General features: G+C 46.4%; 1 protein-coding gene across 1 annotated transcript in view; it reads right to left on the bottom strand.

Annotated features, from left to right (window-relative positions):
- Window positions 1–17,516, bottom strand: part of gpm6ab (glycoprotein M6Ab) — a 30,728-nt gene extending 13,212 nt beyond the window's left edge. The window contains exons 1-5 of the mRNA XM_056280591.1: window positions 17,495–17,516; window positions 17,236–17,318; window positions 16,436–16,622; window positions 4,290–4,488; window positions 1,418–1,574 (exon numbers count right to left, since the gene is read on the bottom strand). Of these exons, the coding sequence (XP_056136566.1) occupies window positions 1,418–1,574; window positions 4,290–4,488; window positions 16,436–16,622; window positions 17,236–17,318; window positions 17,495–17,516 (648 nt within the window). The remainder of the gene's footprint in view (window positions 1–1,417; window positions 1,575–4,289; window positions 4,489–16,435; window positions 16,623–17,235; window positions 17,319–17,494) is intronic.
- Between the last annotated feature and the right edge of the window lie 975 nt (window positions 17,517–18,491).

Raw genomic sequence — 18,491 nt, forward strand, 5'->3', positions numbered from 1 at the left:
ACGACCAGGTCCGTTCACTCCCCTACTCGACAAAATTTGAGACTGAGAGTTGCAGAGTATTTTAGAGTCGTTCACGACAGACAAGTTCGTGTGTGCAGACTCTGCATTAAACCTGAGCTCTTTTTTAGAGAGTGCCCAGAGTTTACTTGCTTTGCATGCGGCAAGAGGGGACACTGCGCGAGAGAGTGGCGAGAGATGGAGAGCGAAGAGGAGGAACAGCAGAGAGAAGAAGAAGGAAGCAGAGGAGAGGAGGTGGGAGCAGAGAAGAACAGTGCAAGGAAAGACGACGACGGAGAGCAGATGGAGGAGGTGGTGGAGCGAGAAGGAGAGGAGGACGAGACGGCAGCGGAAGGCGCACCCATGGAGGCGGAAGGTGAGAAGGAGACTGAGGAGACCGGCAACAACAGTAAGCCAAGAAAGAAGGATGAAGGAAAGAAGGAGGATGACGCGGTGGTGAAAGTGAAAGAAGGGAAGAAGAACAGAGGGGAAGACAGTGGGGAAGCAGGGGAGGCCAATGTGGTGAGGAAGGGAGGGGGAGAGTGGGTTATTTCGGACATTACAGACAGTGAGGAGAATAAACTTGAAAAGCAGGCTACAAATAGAAAAAGCCCACTGGGGAGGAAATCTGCTAGAATACGAAGGAAAGTGAAAAAAGATGGCTTGGATAATTCAGAGTTTATTCATGGATTTTTGGAGGGGAGCACCTTTATTGTGATTGGGGGAGGAGGGAAGGTGATGTTGGAGTTTGGTTAAATAGTGTGGTGTGTGGGGTAAGAAGTACTGGGGATGGTATATGAGTATTTTTCGTTTGATTTGGCGGGGGGTCTGGTCTGTAGGCTGGAAGCCATGCCAAAGCCCGCAGGTTGCCTCGCCATTCTCCGCCTTCTGTATTTTAATTTTCACTTCGTATCCTTTTTGGTGCTGTAGAGTTCGATGTGTTGGAGATCTTCCATTTCAATACTGGTCAAAATTTTAAAAAACATGTCCGCCCAACACGCGAAAGGTCCTCGGTTCGAAACCAGGCGGAAACATCAACTTTTCCAATGAAATCAGTAGAAAGAAAGAGAGGAACATACTCCTATAGTATATTTTGTTCTATATTAAGTCATTCAATGTATATTGGCTTTGCCACACCTGATTTATTGTTATAAGAGTCAACATGTTGTAACAGAGCGAGAGACGTGTTACTTTTTAACCGTTATGTTACGAGCGTCACTGTGTTAAGTGTAACTGTGTTGCCACGTTGTTTGTACATCAGAAGTTGTTCAATAAAAGAGTGTTTACCACTCAACAAAGTTAAGTGACATCGGTGTTACTCGTATATTATACATGGTTGTTTCTGAGTAATGAACGGCCTGTAGTTTACAGCATTGCCCTTGTGGTGCTAACGGATGCAAAGGATGCTGGGAATACTCACGAAGGCGGTCAGACAGCGTCCACAGGCAGTGATCTTGAACTCGCCATAGAGGTCCCTTATGGCTCCGGTGGTAAAGAAACCCTCAACCAGCAACAGCACCCCAAACACAAAGAATCCACCCGCCAGTCCATAGATAATGTACTTCAGGATGTCGATGCTGTGAAGGACACACACACACACACACACACACACACACACATGCACACGCATGTTTCAACACCTTCGAGTACCGGTGGCCTCTGAGCTTCCTACCAATGCTGGGTCACAGTTCACCATTACACCATAGTGCACTAGCACGCCACCATAGCGTGCTAGCATGCTACCATAGTGCACTAGCATGCTACCATTGTGCACTAGCACGCCACCATAGCGTGCTAGCATGCTACCATAGTGCACTAGCATGCTACCATTGTGCATTAGCACGCTACCATAGCGTGCTAGCATGCTAGTGCAGCTCTGCTGCTAGTAGACAGTGGTGCTGTGAGGACACGTCCCTTTGTATACAAGAGATTTATGTAAGTGTTTCTTCAGTCTCATCTTATTTTTATGGTAAAACCATAAAACAAATAACACAACAAAACAAAACAAACAAAAAAAAAACAAATAACTTTTATGGTTTAAAGCGATCAGCGGTCCGCGTTCTCTGTTGAAAAGTAAAATCCATCTCACTGTCTTCTCATCGCAGGATCAGGTTCTGTTGAACAGGTGTGCTTTAGACAACCTGGAGAGATAACAGGAGGCTTAAATCCCTCCACATGGCCCAGTACCAAACAACACACACACACACGCACACACACACACACACACATGCACGCATATGTGCACACATGCCAGCGCTTGAATTTGACAATAGCAGTGCTGCGTCAGTTGTAATAGCTGCACAGATATACAGATAGACACATGTAGCTGTAACAAAATGATCCAAACGAACATCAGATCTGCTCTGGCAGGTGAAAATGTATGAAAAGACTTCAGATTAAAGGCAGCTGATACTACAGGGGGTTGAATTTTGCAGACTCACTCTATTGTCTTTATATAAGGTAGTGCAACACTTTATTTATCGTCATGATGAAATGTGATTATCTATCTATCTAGCTATCTACTTATCTAGCTATCTGTCTATCTGTCTGTCTGTCTATCACAGTATGCACCTGTATAATATGTTATGCAGTTATTAAACCAACTCCTTCATTGATCCAGTCTCATTGTAATGAGTGTAATCATCAGCCTATGTAAAGCTTGATACACATTCAGAAGCAGAGGTACAAGAGGAGCACATTCTTGCACACAAACGCACGTTTTCCACAGATGTGCCATCAGACACAGGGTGGTCCCTTGGCCTGCATACTGTAACTGTACTTTTAAACTGCACTGTCCTCTACAGAGGGTACTGTATTGCACCTATAAGGTACAGCCCAAGCAACAGTATTTATACTCCAAAAACTACAACTCTGCTCTATATATAGATATAGATATATGGATATAAATATATTGACATAATAATGATAATGATACATTTTATTTGTGATTGCCTTTCAGAGCACAGTAAAAAACAAGCAGCACTGTATCAGGCAGCATCACATCATAACACAGCAGGGTAGACAATAAAAAGTTAACACAACAGATAAGTATAAAATCATCATCTGCACAAAACTCAGTGAAGCGTGGATCAGACTGATTATGCCAGTTTGAAAAGGTACGTTTTGAGATGGGATTTGAAAGTTGAAAGAGAGCCAGTGTTGTGAATGTCTTGTGAGAGAGAGCTCCATGGGCGGGGGCAGGATGACTGAAGGCTCTAGTCCCCATGGTAGTCGAGTGGGCTGATGGTGTAGTGAGTTGGAGAGAAGAAGAGGATGTGAGAGTGCGGGAGGGCGTGTGGATATGAAGGAGTTCGGAAAAATATGAAGGAGCGAAGTTATTAAAGGCCTTAAAGGTGAGAAGCAGGATCTTGGAAGTCAATACGGTATTTAGCGGAGCCAGTGGAGTTGCTGAAGAACAGGAGTGATATGATCTATGGAAGGAGTTCTGGTAATGATACCGTCAGCTGGATTCTGGACCAGCTGAAGCTTATGAAGACACTTGAGGGGAAGACCAAATAGGGTAGAATTGCAGTAGTCAATACGGGATGTAACCTGGGTGTGAATGAGTATGGCAGTGATGTTAGGTGTAAATGACGGGTGAAGATGATTAACATTGCTTGGTTGAAGTATGCAAACCAAGTCACATTGTTGATGTGAGCTTCAAAAGATAATGTGCTGTCCAGGATGACACCCAGCCTCTTAGCCTGAGGCGATGAAGGAACTATAGAATTGTCAATACTCCGAGAAAAACTATCAGATTTAACCAAAGTATGGATTTAGCACCTACTAGGGGGACCTCGGTTTTATCACTATTAAGTTTGGGGAAGTGGTATGAAAACCAGGATTCATTTCTAGTAAGCAGCCAGAAAGGGACGTGGGCGGAAGAGTGGAGGCAGGCTTGGTAGATAGATAAAGCTGAGTGTCATCCACATAGCAGTGAAATTGAATGCCAAATTTCCTGAAAATGTGGTCAAGAGGTAATAGGTAAATAATAAATAGGAGGGGTCCCAATACAGAGCCCTGGGGAACACCGGTATTAACAGGAACGGACTGTGATCTCAAATTATAGAATATATGGATAACAATATAATAATAAATAATAATAATAATAATATAAAATATGGCTAGATAGATAGATATGGATATAGATATGGATATCGATAGGGCAGAAAAGGCAGAAAATGTGCTGGTGGTCATGTTTGCACATAAGAATGAGAGACTGCTGAATAAAAGGAAGGGTAACCCACAGTTGACCCTCCTAGAGACATAAAGAGCTAGTTAAGGTGACTTACATGGTGAAGACGTCCAGCACCGCCCCGGGCGCTCTGAGCAGCTCAAAGTAGTTTTGAAGGATAGTGACGGTGCCAGTTAAAGCCTCGTGGCCACACCCACAGAACAAAGCCACCCCCATGTAGAGGAGGATGGTGGCGATGAGAGAGGCCCAGGGCAGACTGCCAACACATCGCTCACAACACTCCTTACAACCTGGAGATGAGACGAGGAAACAGAGTTTTAATACCAGTGGTCATATCATCATCACATACAGTTTGTTTAGTGGGATTAAATTAAAAAAGGTACGCTAGTGTAAAATGTCAAGGTTCGAACAATCTCCAAGCAAGCAATGGCTGACCAGCTCTCTCTTTTAGGCCTGTTCTTTATCCACTCTTTTATTTGATACTGTGGGGCTCTTTGGTCATTGTTAGTTGTTTCTAAATGTGGTTTATATAAAAGGCAGATGTGACTTGATTAGAATCAGATGAGTATTTACTGTCGCTGCTCCACCCCACCCCCCCCCCCGCTGATCCGGGGAGGGCTGCAGACTACCACATGCCTCCTCCCATACAGGTGGAGTCACCAGCCGCTTCTTTTCACCTGACAGTGAGGAGTTTCACCAGGGGGACGTAGCGCGTGGGAGGATCACGCTATTTCCCACAGTCCCCCCCCCCCGAACAGGCGCCCCGACTGACCAGAGGGGGCGCTAGCCGGAATATAACGCGGGGATTCGAACCGGCGATCCCCGTGTTGGTAGGCAACAGAATAGGCTGCTACACTACCCGGATGCCCACGTCAGGTGTATAAACCTATTGTGAGAGATCACATGGAAGGTTCAGAAAGACACACAGGAACAGTCAACACGTGGTTGAAATGACGCGTCGGTCGTCATAGACGGATCGTCGTGTATGACGGAAGGTCACATTTTATATCATAACCCTCATTCACACGCCACAGTAATCCAGTGTCCAGCCTCCGAACCCACGTGATAGTTGTTAAGGTGCACTGTACCAGGCTCAAACCAATGTATACATTTGTGCCAATATTCTAAATTGTATTGATTAGTTTCACTTAGTCATGATGACAGATGCAGGGGCGCAACTGGAGGGGGGCGGGGGTGCAGAGGGTGCAATGCACACAGGCGCCGCATCAGCGGGGGCGCCAAAAGACCGTACGTAAAAAAAAATTGGGTAACACTTTAGTATGGGGAACATAACAAAACTTAATTACTAGTGAATTAGTAATGATCAGGATGTCACTTTAGTATGGGGAACATATTCTAAGTAACAAAAACTGAATTTACAGTAATGTAACACTATGAACACTTGTAGTTTTGTGTGTTGTTATGTAAGAACAGACCATATTCATTAAGTGTTAGTAAGGGAGAATAACTCTTCTTGTGGTACTACCACCTTATAAAGGCCATACTAAGCAAAGCATATTGAGATGGTACTACTAGTAAGCAATACTTCTGAGGTTATAGAGGGAAAACTCATAGTTCATGGCTTACTGCTTGTATAATAAGGCCATGCAGAATAAGGCATTAATGAGTACGTAATAATGACCAATTAAGAGCCAACATGTTGCTAATTTGCATGCTAATAAGCACCTAATTAACAGTGACTACGTTCCCCATACTAAAGCGTTACCGAAAATTGTAATTAAAACATATGACATGTAGCTATATATTCTAATCTAAGTAATAATATTTATAAATATTAAACTTTTAAATAAGAGGCCTTTAACCAGAAATTGTTTACTGTACGCTGTACTTTTGGCGCCCCCGCTGATGCGGCGCCTGTGTGCATTGCACCCTCTGCACCGCCCCCCCACCCCCACCCCCCCTCACCCCCGTCGCGCCCCAGAACAGATGTATTGAATTGTTTGACCTATCCAGCAGAGCAAGTTGTTTAAACCGTAAATATGGTATGAGCTGCCCGGTCGCACCCCGTACCCTAAACCTTAAACCATGCCAGTATAGTATTTACACACACACACACACACACACACACACACACACACACACACACACACACACACAGGGTAGTTGACAGCTATTGGCTGCCAGTTCCTGTCTAATCTATTTGAGTGTCTCCTCGTGTCAGCGGGGACGCATCATGGCCCTCAGTGATGGCCGTTAACAGCCTGTGGTTAGACGGTATTGATCCTGCAAGAGCTCGTCCACTTTGTCCCAGTGGGGGAATCCATGCACCCTCATAAATATGAAGTGATAGAACAGGGGGAGGGGGGGAGGGATGGACGGAGAGAGGAGGACTGAATAGAGAGATGTGGAGGGGAAAAGCAGAGGTAAAACCTGCACAGTCCTCAGGTGGGGGCTGGTCGGACGTCGAGCAGGTTAAGTGTATTTGTGGTTTCCTGGTTTGACCGGAATGCTCAGGGAATATGACAGTTTCTCCAAACTGAGAACTAAATCCTCTTAACACTGGAACGACCAAGACGGTCATTTTCACCGTTTTGGATTTTCAACGTTTAATAACTTTATGGGAGAAAAAAAGATACAGACCTGCCGCCCCCTGAACGCTCCTAAATTTGCATATATTTGCATTAAAATGAGTTTTAGATCAGTTGCACATAAACATTATTATAAGATCTACCTAAAACGACCATGAGCGGTCGAAATGACCGTCTCGTAATTTGCGCGTGATGGTGCGCGTCATGTCAGTATTTATGACGTGTGTGGGTCGCCTCGTTTCCTTCGTGATGTTCGTTGCTCTGTCCTAGAAACACACTAGCGCCCTCCAGTGGGGAGTAATACTCTAAACTTGATGTGTGGTTATGTCCAACATGTCTGGTTACAGACGCACCATGACTACCCCCGAGGCGCTGCAGGATTTACAGGCGTTGGACAGCCGCCATTTTAAATTGTTTGAAAATTAGTATTAAAATTGTCAAAATGATAATTTTGGTGTCAGCTAGTTTCATAACAGACATACTAACATGTGTAATGCCTTAATATCTCAATTTAGGTATTTATCTTGACAGAATGTAGAGTTTAAAAAACGGCGGTCATTTTAACTGCCCATGGTCGTTTTAGGTATGAGTTGTGCAGCACAGCTATTATTTCATTCCTTAGACCAGCGGACTCCTGGCAGAACACACTGTTAGATATGTGCCTGCCATCTTTCCTGCCACATCTATACGTTTCCCACATCCACCGTCCTGCTTCGTCAGTGACCAGAAGCCTTACGACAGACAGATGCAAATCATAACAAAACCGGTCACATAATTTGATAACGCTGTTTTTTGCCTTTTACTGTATTTGATATGAGGTATGTATAGATAATGTACAAACTAGCCAGGCATGTTAGGTTAGAAGAGGAGCAACCATATCACACTGCAGTACGACACAGAGTCTCACCACCGAGGTTGTGGCCAGCTTAACTCTCAGTGGCCCCTTCAGGCCGACAGATGCTCTCCATCAACTACTTTTTTAAACTGGATCGTCTTTGGTGTATCTGCAATCGTACATGAATGCACCAGAATTCCCTGATGCAGGTTTGAATCCAATGCTATCCCATATGCATGTATGCAGCTACCCACATTCACCGGGCCTCATTTATCAAGCAGCGAAAAAAAGTGTTCCTCTGCAACTTGCACACACAAAATGTCCAGTTTTTATGGGTTTTCTGGAGGTCAGTTAGCACAGGAAAATCTATGATATACGTACTGTATTTATGATCTGTGTGATTTTTTCTTATAATAGGTTCTGATTCTAAATATGAAAATATCTAAATCTGTTGGTATTATCTTGTTGCTTGAGGGTTAAAATCAAGGACTTTTCAGAAATTTATGTCACACAAAGTTTCGGCAAGCTGGCATATAGTACGTCAACAAATTGTTTAATTGCACACCTAAATTGGCGAAATGGCAAACCTTGATGAAGGTTTGCCATTTGGATCTTTAAAATAAAAGCGTATCAAAACAACCAAGAGCCAAATGATCGATATTAACTGATGCAAACTAAATGTTGCACGATAAAAGAGGCCAAGGTGTCCTATCCCTGTGGTTTGCAATGGCTGGCCTTTGAATAAATAAAGACTTGGCTCATAGGACGCTTCACACAGAAACACTTTGCAGGTCTGGGACCAGCGGAGTGTCCCTCAACAATGGTGGAATGCTAAAATTGTCATTCTGTACAAAAACGGGGGTGACAAGTCCATCTGCGGCAACAGTCACGGCATATACCTACTAGCTGTTGCAGGCAAGGTCCTAGCAAAGGTCCTGCTATGCAGGGTGGTGAAGCACTTGACAGAACATCTGCTGCCGGAGTCACAGTGTGGTTTCAGGAAGAACAGCAGTACTGTGGATATGATTTTCACAGTAAGACAGCTACAAGAAAAGTGCCGTGAACAACATCAGGACCCTGTCATGACTTTTGTCGACCTCTCCAAAGCTTTCGACACTGTGAACCGAGAGCTAGTTTGGAAAATCCTGAGAAAGTTTGGCTGTCCGAGCAAATTTGTGGACATTCTGTCACAGTTCCATGATGGGATGGTGGCGCAGGTGGCCATATGAGGACAGGAATTGGCGCTCTTTAATGTATGCACTGGAGTGAGGCAGGGGTGTGGTGCTGTCACCAATACTCTTCAGCATTTTCCTCCTGTGTCACAAAGCTTTTTCATAAAGATCTGGAAGGCAGTAGTGGGCTCACAATAGACCTTAGGCTAGATGGAAACCTCTTCAACATTAGAAGGTTCCAGGCAAAGACCAAGTTGTCAGCAGTGCAGGTCCTTGAGCTGCAGTACGCTGATGACTGTGCTCTTGTAGCTCACACACCAGAAGACCTGCAAACCATCCTTGCCGCTGTTGTGAATGCCAACAGCAGGAGGGGTCTCTCAGTCAACACCACCAAGACTGAGGTCTGAGGTGTTATGCCAATGGAAGTCCAGCCCCCGACCCACTATGCCTGTCTTCACTATAGAACACCAACCACTCTCAGTTGTTCCATCTTTCAAATACTTGGGCAGCATCCTTTCTGAGGGCTGCGACACTGATCACGAAACTCATAATAGAATCAAACAAGCCTCTGTAGCGTTTGGCAAACTCCAACTTAAGGTCTTCCAAAACAAACACTTCCACCAAAATTGCCCTTTACAAAGCCGTCTGCATCACATGTCTCCTATACAGCTGTGAAGCCTGGGTCACATACAGTTGCCACTTAAGGTTGCTGGAGCGGTTCCACATAAGGTGTCTGCAGCGGATCATGGGGAGCACGTGGCGTGACCGTGTTCCCCATGCCGAGATTCTTGCTAGGACAAACTGCAAGAGCACAGAAGAAGCAGTTCCACATAAGGTGTCTGCAGCGGATCATGGGGAGCACGTGGCGTGGCCGTGTTCCTCATGCTGAGATTCTTGCTAGGACAAACTGCAAGAGCATAGAAGAAGCAGTTCCACATAAGGTGTCTGCAGCGGATCATTGGGGAGCACGTGGCGTGACCGTGTTCCTCATGCTGAGATTCTTGCTTGGACAAACTGCAAGAGCATAGAAGCTACGGTCACTGAACACCAGCTGCGCTGTCTTGGGCATGTCATCAGGATGCCTCAAGAACGCCTGCCACGTCAAGTCCTGCATGGACAACTTCATCTGGGCCGCCGGGCCGCAGGTGGGTCAGAAGAAGCGATACAAAGACCAGCTAAAAAATCGCTGAAGAAGTGTATCGACCGTCTGAGACTGGAGCAAGGTGCGATCAACCGTTCCAACTGGCGGGAGATCTGCCAGAGGTATAGAACAACTGGAAATGGGGAGGAATGTGAAGAAACAACAGAAAAGACGGAGGAAACGCACAGCCATGCCTGCCCCCACTGACTCACACTTCATATGCCCAACGTGCAATAAAACTTGTGGATCAAGAATTGCACTCAACAGTCATCATAGAACAACCGTTAACGGACTTGATGGACTGCCAGCAAACGTGTGTGTGTGTGTGTGTGTGTTGGGGTTAAGTGGATATGATTGCACTGTGCTGTGTGGAGGAGAGAATTATTTGCAGGGTGCAACAGAGGAGCAGCATGATTAAAAATAATTAGTGACATTAAAATATTGACGTCATTAATTCTGATGAGTTGAATGAATGTCTTATTAGCGGTACCATTAGGAGCACACAATGCCCCCTTAAACTGTTTCTCACTTGCAAGACCAAAATCTGAGAGTACAAATTGTGAGAGAGCACAATTCTGTTTTATTGTCGGACACATTTTCTAACCCACCACCTGCACGAAACGCTGAGAAAAGATGCGAGTGAACAACATACTACTAGAAATTAAAGTGTGTCAATCAAATTACACAATGATTCGGTAGTTGTTTAATGTATTTGACCCTTTATCTGGTCACTTCAGTTGGAGGAATAGCAGTAAAAGTTTCCGTGGCCGTGTCACGTTTTCCATCAAGAAGTCAGTGCGGAGCAATTTATGGACTCGTCTCAAATGTTGGTGGAACTGCTAAAATGAAAACTCGGGCCAGCATTTTTATTTTCCACCTATGCATGCAGCTTATACTTCAACACGAGCGTGAATATGCTTGTTGAAAATGTTAACATGTAACTGACATAGCAATTAGACCTGTCATTCGTGAAGCTTTGATTGTTTTATTCATGACTGCTGGGGTAGGCTCCAGCAGCCCCGTAACCCTGAGACCAGGATGAGCGGTTTGGATAACGGATTGATGGACTTATTTATTTAGGACCCCCCCCCCCTTCCCTTTTCTCCCCAGTTGTGTTGGGCCAGTTACCCCACTCTTCCGAGCCGTCCCGGTCTCTGCTCCACCCCCTCTGCCGATCCGGGGAGGGCTGCAGACTACCACATGCCTCCTCCCATACATGTGGAGTCACCAGCCGCTGCTTTTCACCTGACGGTGAGGAGTTTCACCAGGGGGACTTAGCGTGTGGGAGGATCACGCTATTCCCCCCATTTCCCTTTCCCCCCCGAACAGGCGCCCCGATCTACCAGAGGAGGCGCTAGTGCAGCGACCAGGACACATACCTACATCCGGCTGTGCGTAACTGTAGTCCACCGACTTCCGGTTTCTACTGCAGCGGTCATACCAGTTTCCTGTTTGTTGGCATGCGCTATAGGCTCGGTGCATTAATGTCGCGCTGTGGAATGGCAGCTAGCTAGCTAGCTAGCACTAGCATAGTTCTAATGATGCTGTCACTCTCCCTCGTAGTTGTCGATGTAGCTCGACATATACATCTTAAACCCCTTTTCTTGTTTGCTCAGCCGAGCTACCGAGGAACCACTCATGAAGTGATGAACACCGTTGATCGTGATTTTAGGGGGGGGGGTCCTGCAAACAGCGGGTGTAAAACAAAGCCATCTCTTCGCTCAGCAAACCAGACCGGAAGTTCTTGTGCAAGTACTCGTACGTCGGAAGTCGAACGACGCCATCTTACGCACCCAGGCTGTTGACAATGGCATATTTTTCGCGATGCCTGCAAGCTTTACCACGTCAACTACATGCGCAGAACTGTTGCCAGACTTTCACCCGCACCTGCCAGCAAACGGGTGAAAAGTTCCAAGTTGTACGTGTCAAGCTACGTCCATGAGGATCAGCGGACGGACGGGCGGGATTTTATGAACAACTGTAAACTTCTCACCCGCTTGCTGGCAGGTGTGTGGACGGTTGCGTGCGTGTGACTGACATGTATCCATGGTAAATCTTGCAGGCATCGCGAAAACCATGCCGTTGTCAATAGCACGCGCCAACAAACAGGAAACCGGTGTGACCGCTGCAGTAGAAACCGGAAGTCAGTGGACTGCAGTTACGCGCAGAGCCCATTGTGTCGCCCGACCAAGCCGGAGGCAACGCGGTGATGCGAACCGGCGATCCCCGTGTCGGTAGGCGACGGAACAGCGTGCCACGCCACCCGCAGGCCTGCTGGCTTATTTCAAGTGGTGGTGCAGAAGGAGGAGCAGGCGAACAGGTGTCCTTTTTGATACTGTACGTTTGGACGCTCGTTTCTTTCCCTGCTGTGCTGGAGTCAACGGCTGATGCGCCGAAGCACGAACGCCTGTGTAGCTGCTGGTTTGTAAAGCTCCCTGTCGAGTTGGGTTTCATGGAGGGAAAAGGGTAGGGTCACACGCGCGCGCGCACACACACACGCATGCACACGCATGCACGCGCGCAAAAAGAAAACACACTTGTACACGCAGTCAGGCAAAGCATAGGCGATAAAGAGAGAGGCGTACACACATCCCGACGGAGATACATGCTTACCCATGCATGCACACACACACACACACACACACGCGCACACACACACACACACACACACACACCCCTCACCCCTCACCGTGCAGGATAGCGGCGTTCAGGTTTAATTGACCAGCAGCCTTGTTGCCATGCAAACATGGGTGTGGCAGCAGGCGCCTGCTGACCCACTTTGACTGTAGCGTTGTCAGGACAACAGCGAGGCTCCTTCACCACCACCCTCATCCTCGTTCAGACACAATTTAATATATGCACACGCGCGCGCACACACACACACACACACACACACAGCACTCATTGTAGAAGCATGGGAGGAATATTATTAAACAGATATGATTATGATATTGTAATAATGACGTATTATTTATACAGTACCTGTAATAATGACGTATTATTTATGCGGTACCTGTAATAATGACGTATTATTTATGCGGTACCTGTAATAATGACGTATTATTTATACGGTACCTGTAATAATGACGTATTATTTATGCGGTACCTGTAATAATGACGGATTATTTATACAGTACCTGTAATAATGACGTATTATTTATACAGTACCTGTAATAATGACGTATTATTTATACGGTACCTGTAATAATGACGTATTATTTATGCGGTACCTGTAATAATGACGGATTATTTATACAGTACCTGTAATAATGACGTATTATTTATGCAGTACCTGTAATAATGACGTAATATTTATGCAGTACCTGCAATAATGACGTATTATTTATGCAGTACCTGTAATAATGACGTATTATTTATACAGTACCTGTAATAATGACGTATTATTTATGCAGTACCTGTAATAATGACGTATTATTTATGCAGTACCTGCAATAATGACGTATTATTTATGCAGTACCCGCAATAATGACGTATTATTTATGTAGTACCTGTAATAATGACGTATTATTTATGCAGTACCTGCAATAATGACGTATTATTTATGCAGTACCTGGCCTGCAACTGACAACAGCCACTTCTTCTACTCTTGTTTCTCAGCTGTCCATCAGCGGTATGTATTTCTCATTTGATCCATGTTATTTGGATATACTATGTCATCCTATTTTGTTGTTCTTTTGCATTTTCCTCTCTCTTTTTTACTACGGTTTATTAACCTTTATTTGTTCTTTATCATTACTCTTCTATGTGTGCACGCTCGCACTGCACTGATGCACAAAATGTGCCATGTACATGAAGTCTGATTGGTTGATTGATTGATTGACAGACAGAGCTCAGTGACACTTCACAAACTGTGCAAGTCGTACGAAATCAGAACAGGACACAGGAGAAAACAAAAACGACACAAAATAAATTAAAACAAACACCAGAATTAAAATTAAAAAGGTATTTTCTTGGTTTTGATATACTAGTAGACACTGTTGGCGCGCGGGCAGCGTAGCGGTCTATTCCGTTGCTTACCAACACGGGCATCGCCGGTTCGAATCCTCAAGTTACCTCCGGCTTAGTCAGGCGTCCCTACAGACACAATTGGCCGTGTCTGCGGGTGGGAAGCCGGATGTGGGTATGTGTCCTGGTCGCTGCACTAGCGCCTCCTCTGGTCGGTCGAGGCGCCTGTTCGGGGGGGGGATAGCGTGATCCTTCCACGCGCTACGTCCTCCTGGTGAAACTCCTCACTGTCAGGTGAAAAGAAGCGGCTGGTGACTCCACTTGTATGGGAGGAGGTATGTGGTAGTCTGCAGCCCTCCCCGGATCAGCAGAGGGGGCGGGGCAGAGACCGGGACGGCTCAGAAGAGTGGGGTAACTGGCCAGATACAATTGGGGAGAAAGTGACAGGTGCGTCACTTTGCTTCCCCCCATGTCACTGGAACCCAACAGGCGGCCCACCCGTTCATTGAAAGTGTCCTTTTCAGTGTTTCTAGTCACAGTTGAAATTCAAGATGGCAGACGATGTGGATGATCCGGTGTTTGGTCGGGCGATCCTTCCCTAGAAGGATTCCTTGTCTTTGTTGAGCCACCTGAAGAACATTTAAACCTGTAATCGGCACAGCATCATCCACCTCCAGCCTCCACGTTTGCTGATGACACCACAGCGCTAGGTCTCATCAGCAACAGCGATGAATCATCATACAGAGCGGAGGTGGATCAACTGGCGGTGAGGTGCAAAACCAACAACCTCTCCCTAAATATAGGAAAAACTAAGGAGGTCATTATTGACTTTAGAAAGACCAGCGCCCACCATACCCCTCTGACCATCAGTGGTATGGACGTGGAGAGAGTCAGCAGTGTCAAGTTGCTGGGAGTTCACATCACAGAGGACCTCTCCTGGCCCTCACATGCCACTACAGAGGACCTCTCCTGGTCCTCACATGTCTCTGTGCTCTCCAAGAAGGCCCAGCAGCGTCTTCACTTCCTGCGGTGTCTGAGCAAGGCGAGTCTCCCCCTGCCCATCCTCATCACATTCTACAGAGGCACCATAGAGAGCATCCTGGCCAGCTGTATCACTGTCTGGCATGGGAACCGCGAGGCCTCCGACCGCAAACCCCTACAGCGGATGGTGAAGACAGCTGGAAAGATCACAGGAACTGCTCTCCCATCCATCCAGGCCTTCTATCACGCACGGTGCACCCGGAAGGCTCGTAGCATTGTTAAGGACCCCACCCACCCTTCCCTCATCCCCGTCACCCTCCTACCCTCTGACAGGAGCATCCATGCTGCCTCCACCAGACTATGCAACAGTTTCATTCCTCAGGCTGTGAGGTTCCTCAACAGCCTGAACACTTGGACCTTCAACAAAATGACTTTTTGACCGTCTTACTCGCTGTCCGTGTCAGGCGTGCTTGGGATGTTTAGGCCTGTGAAGTAATTCTTGTTTTTAATGCACTTTTTGTTTTGACTATTTATTGCATGTTATATTTGTTTTTATGTGGCACCGAGGTCCTTATGAAACGTAATTTCGTTCCCTTGTATGTATGAGACATGCATATAAGGCAATGACAAATAAAAGTAGTCCAGGTCTAAGTCTAAGTTTGCATGTTCTTGACATCTGGCAGTGAGAGGAAATCGAACCAGAAATTCAGACGTGAAAAAGAGTATATTATTTAATGAATCAATGACAGCGTACGTTGATGTAATTATTGTACAGTAAGTAGTGTATATATATATATTAAAAAAAACATTTGTTAACTCTGTCTTTATGCATGCTCGATAATCCAGGTAAGGAAATCACAGAATCGGTTTATCAGGGTGGGGGTACCTGCAGTCAGTTGTGACTGGAGAGGTCACTTAGATGAGTGGTGAAACATTTCTCTCAATAAACCTTGTGTCCAGATGAACTGATTCAACTTTCTGTGACTTGTTAACTGTGATTCAAACATTCTCTGGACCGGTCCGGCGGGCCACTAACCAGCTTGCTGGACCTTAGTCCAAAACAAACGTGTCTCCTCTCCGTAGCGTGCCACCAAACTGATTATGGCTACTCCCTTTGTCTGCAGCCAGTTGGGTTGATGAGCCAATGAGTTGCAGGTGTGGAGGTATGCAGGTTAGGGTGGAGTCCTGCCAGTTGCCACAGAATGGAGCCAAAGGGCAGGGATCACTGTGCCCCTTAGTCCCTTACACACACACACCTCTTCAGCCTCTTCTTGCCGGGGGCAACACATGTCCAAATAGCATTTCGCCTTGACAAGGCATCAGCCTTACCATGTTTTGCTCCAGGCCTGTGGGCAACAGAGAACGTAACCTGTTGTAAAGACAAGAACTGTCTACCCGCACAAGCATTTGTCTCTCTCTTGCTGGACATCCACGTAAGGGGTGCATGGTCGGTGACCAGCACGAACTGACGATGGAGGAGGTATTATCGGAGGCGTTCCAGTGCCCACTTGGTTGAAAGACCTTCTTTTTCTACTGTAGCAAAGCCTTGCGTCCTGTGATTCAGCTTTCTGCTAATGGAGTGTATTGGGTGTTCCTCACCGAGGACAGCTCCTATGCCCACCTCTGAAGTATCTGTTTGATCGGTCATGTCTTTGCTGAACTCGGGGGTCACCAAGACTGGCCGGGTGCATAGGGCCTCTCTTAGGTCTTGGACGCATTCGCCGTCTCCTCTGTCCACTTCACCATGAGAGGCTGGTTCTTCCGGGTCAAATCTGTGGGGAAGCAGCTATGGAGGAGAAGTGGGGAATGAAACATTAATAGGAGGTAAGACCCAAGAAAGTTTTTACCTGGGATTTTGTCACAGGTAGGTGTCATTCCTGAACAGCCCAGATGATGCGCTGCTTTGGTTTGATGTTTCCCTGCCCAATGCTGAACCCCACATTTCGACCTCCTCCAAAACCAACTTGCACGTCTTTGGGTTTGCCGTTAGACTCGTCTTTCGTAGGACCTCCAACGCTGTTAGTTTTTCGACATGGCTCCCCCAGTCCTCGCTGTTAATGACAACTTCGTCTAAATATGCAGCTGCTTACTCACGATGTGGCTTCAACACTCTGTCCATAAGTCTTTGGAAAGTTGCTGGCGCTCAATGTACGCTAAAAGGTAACACTGTGTACTGGTACAGTCCAGTGCAGGTAGCCAATGTGTTCTTCTCCCTCGCCTCCGCTGCTAGAGGCACCTGCCAGTAACCTTTTGTGAGGTCTAGGGTGCTGATGTACCAGGCTTCTCCCAGACAGTGAGTCAGCTCATCAACCCTGGACATAGGATAGGCATCACATTTTAATATCTTATTCAAGATGTGGAAATCATTACAGAACCGTTTTGTTAACCCCTAACTTCACCTTCTTCTGGACTTCCTCCTCTATGATGGCCCCGGTGGCTACCGGAGTCTTGTAGCGGTGTATCTTTACCCTCTTTCCTGGCTCTGTCAAAATGTGGCATTAAACAAGGTCTGTGTGGCCTGGCAGACTAGAGAACACGTTTGTTCTGCTGTACCAGCTCCCTCAGTTGTTGTAGTTGTACCTTGGAGAGTTCTGGTCCATATGTAGCTTCATCACCCGAAGGAAGGGTAAGGGATACAGAAGAAAAGGCACAACATACCAAGGCTTCTCTGGAAGGCCATCTCTTCAGGAGATGAATATGGTATTTATGTGGGCTTACACCGGCCATGCTGGCGCACTTTGTTTACTGGACCTACCTTCTCAGCTACTTCATACGGTCTTTGCCAGGACTCAACACCAGCACTTTATTCCCTGGTTGGAACTCTCAAGGCTGACTGTTTCTGTTGTATATCCCTCTTTGAGCTTCCTGGGCTTAGGGCATGTGTTCTCTTAGAATCGGCCATAGCTCCCTCATCTGGCCATGCATCTTCTCCACATGCTTGATCAGGGTGCGGTTGGGGCTAGATTGCTCCTCCCAGACTTCCTTGGCGATGTCCACGAGCCCTCTGGGTTGTCTTCTGTACAGAAACTTGATTGAGAAGAATCCTGTAGACATTTGTGGAACTTCTCTCACTGAAACTATGAGGTGGGGTAGCAACTGATCACAGTCTTGGCCATTTTTGGCAACTACTTTTAGCATGAATTTCGAGGTTTTGTTAAATCATTCTACTAGCCCATCTGTCTGGGGATGGTATAGAGAGTTTCGGATATTTTTTATTACCGTTGGGATTTAGCACAGTTCTTTCCTGGACATGGACGACATCCTGTGATCCATCAGGATTTCTTCAGCGATCCCTTCTTGGCTGAAAATGTGAAAAAGCTCCTTTGCCATTCCCTTGGTAGTCATGATTCACAGTGGTATCGCCTCCGGATGCCTAGGGGCCTGGTCCAGAACAGTAAGAATATACCGGTGTCACCTTGCTTCCTAGGGGCCCCATCATGTCCATTGCAATTCTGTTAAATGGTCCATCTACGCTAGGCAAAGGTATCAGAGGATTTTTAAAGTGGGGCTTGGGTGCCGTCTTCTGGCAATCTGAGCATGTGCGGCAATAGTCTGTTACAGCCCTTTTCACTCCTGGCCAGTAAAATCTGTTCCCAGTCGACTGTGTGCATCACTGTAGTCCACTGACTTCCGGTTTCTACTGCAGCGGTCATAC

The sequence above is a fragment of the Lampris incognitus genome, chromosome 5 (genome assembly GCF_029633865.1).
Source record: "Lampris incognitus isolate fLamInc1 chromosome 5, fLamInc1.hap2, whole genome shotgun sequence".
NCBI lineage: Eukaryota > Metazoa > Chordata > Actinopteri > Lampriformes > Lampridae > Lampris > Lampris incognitus.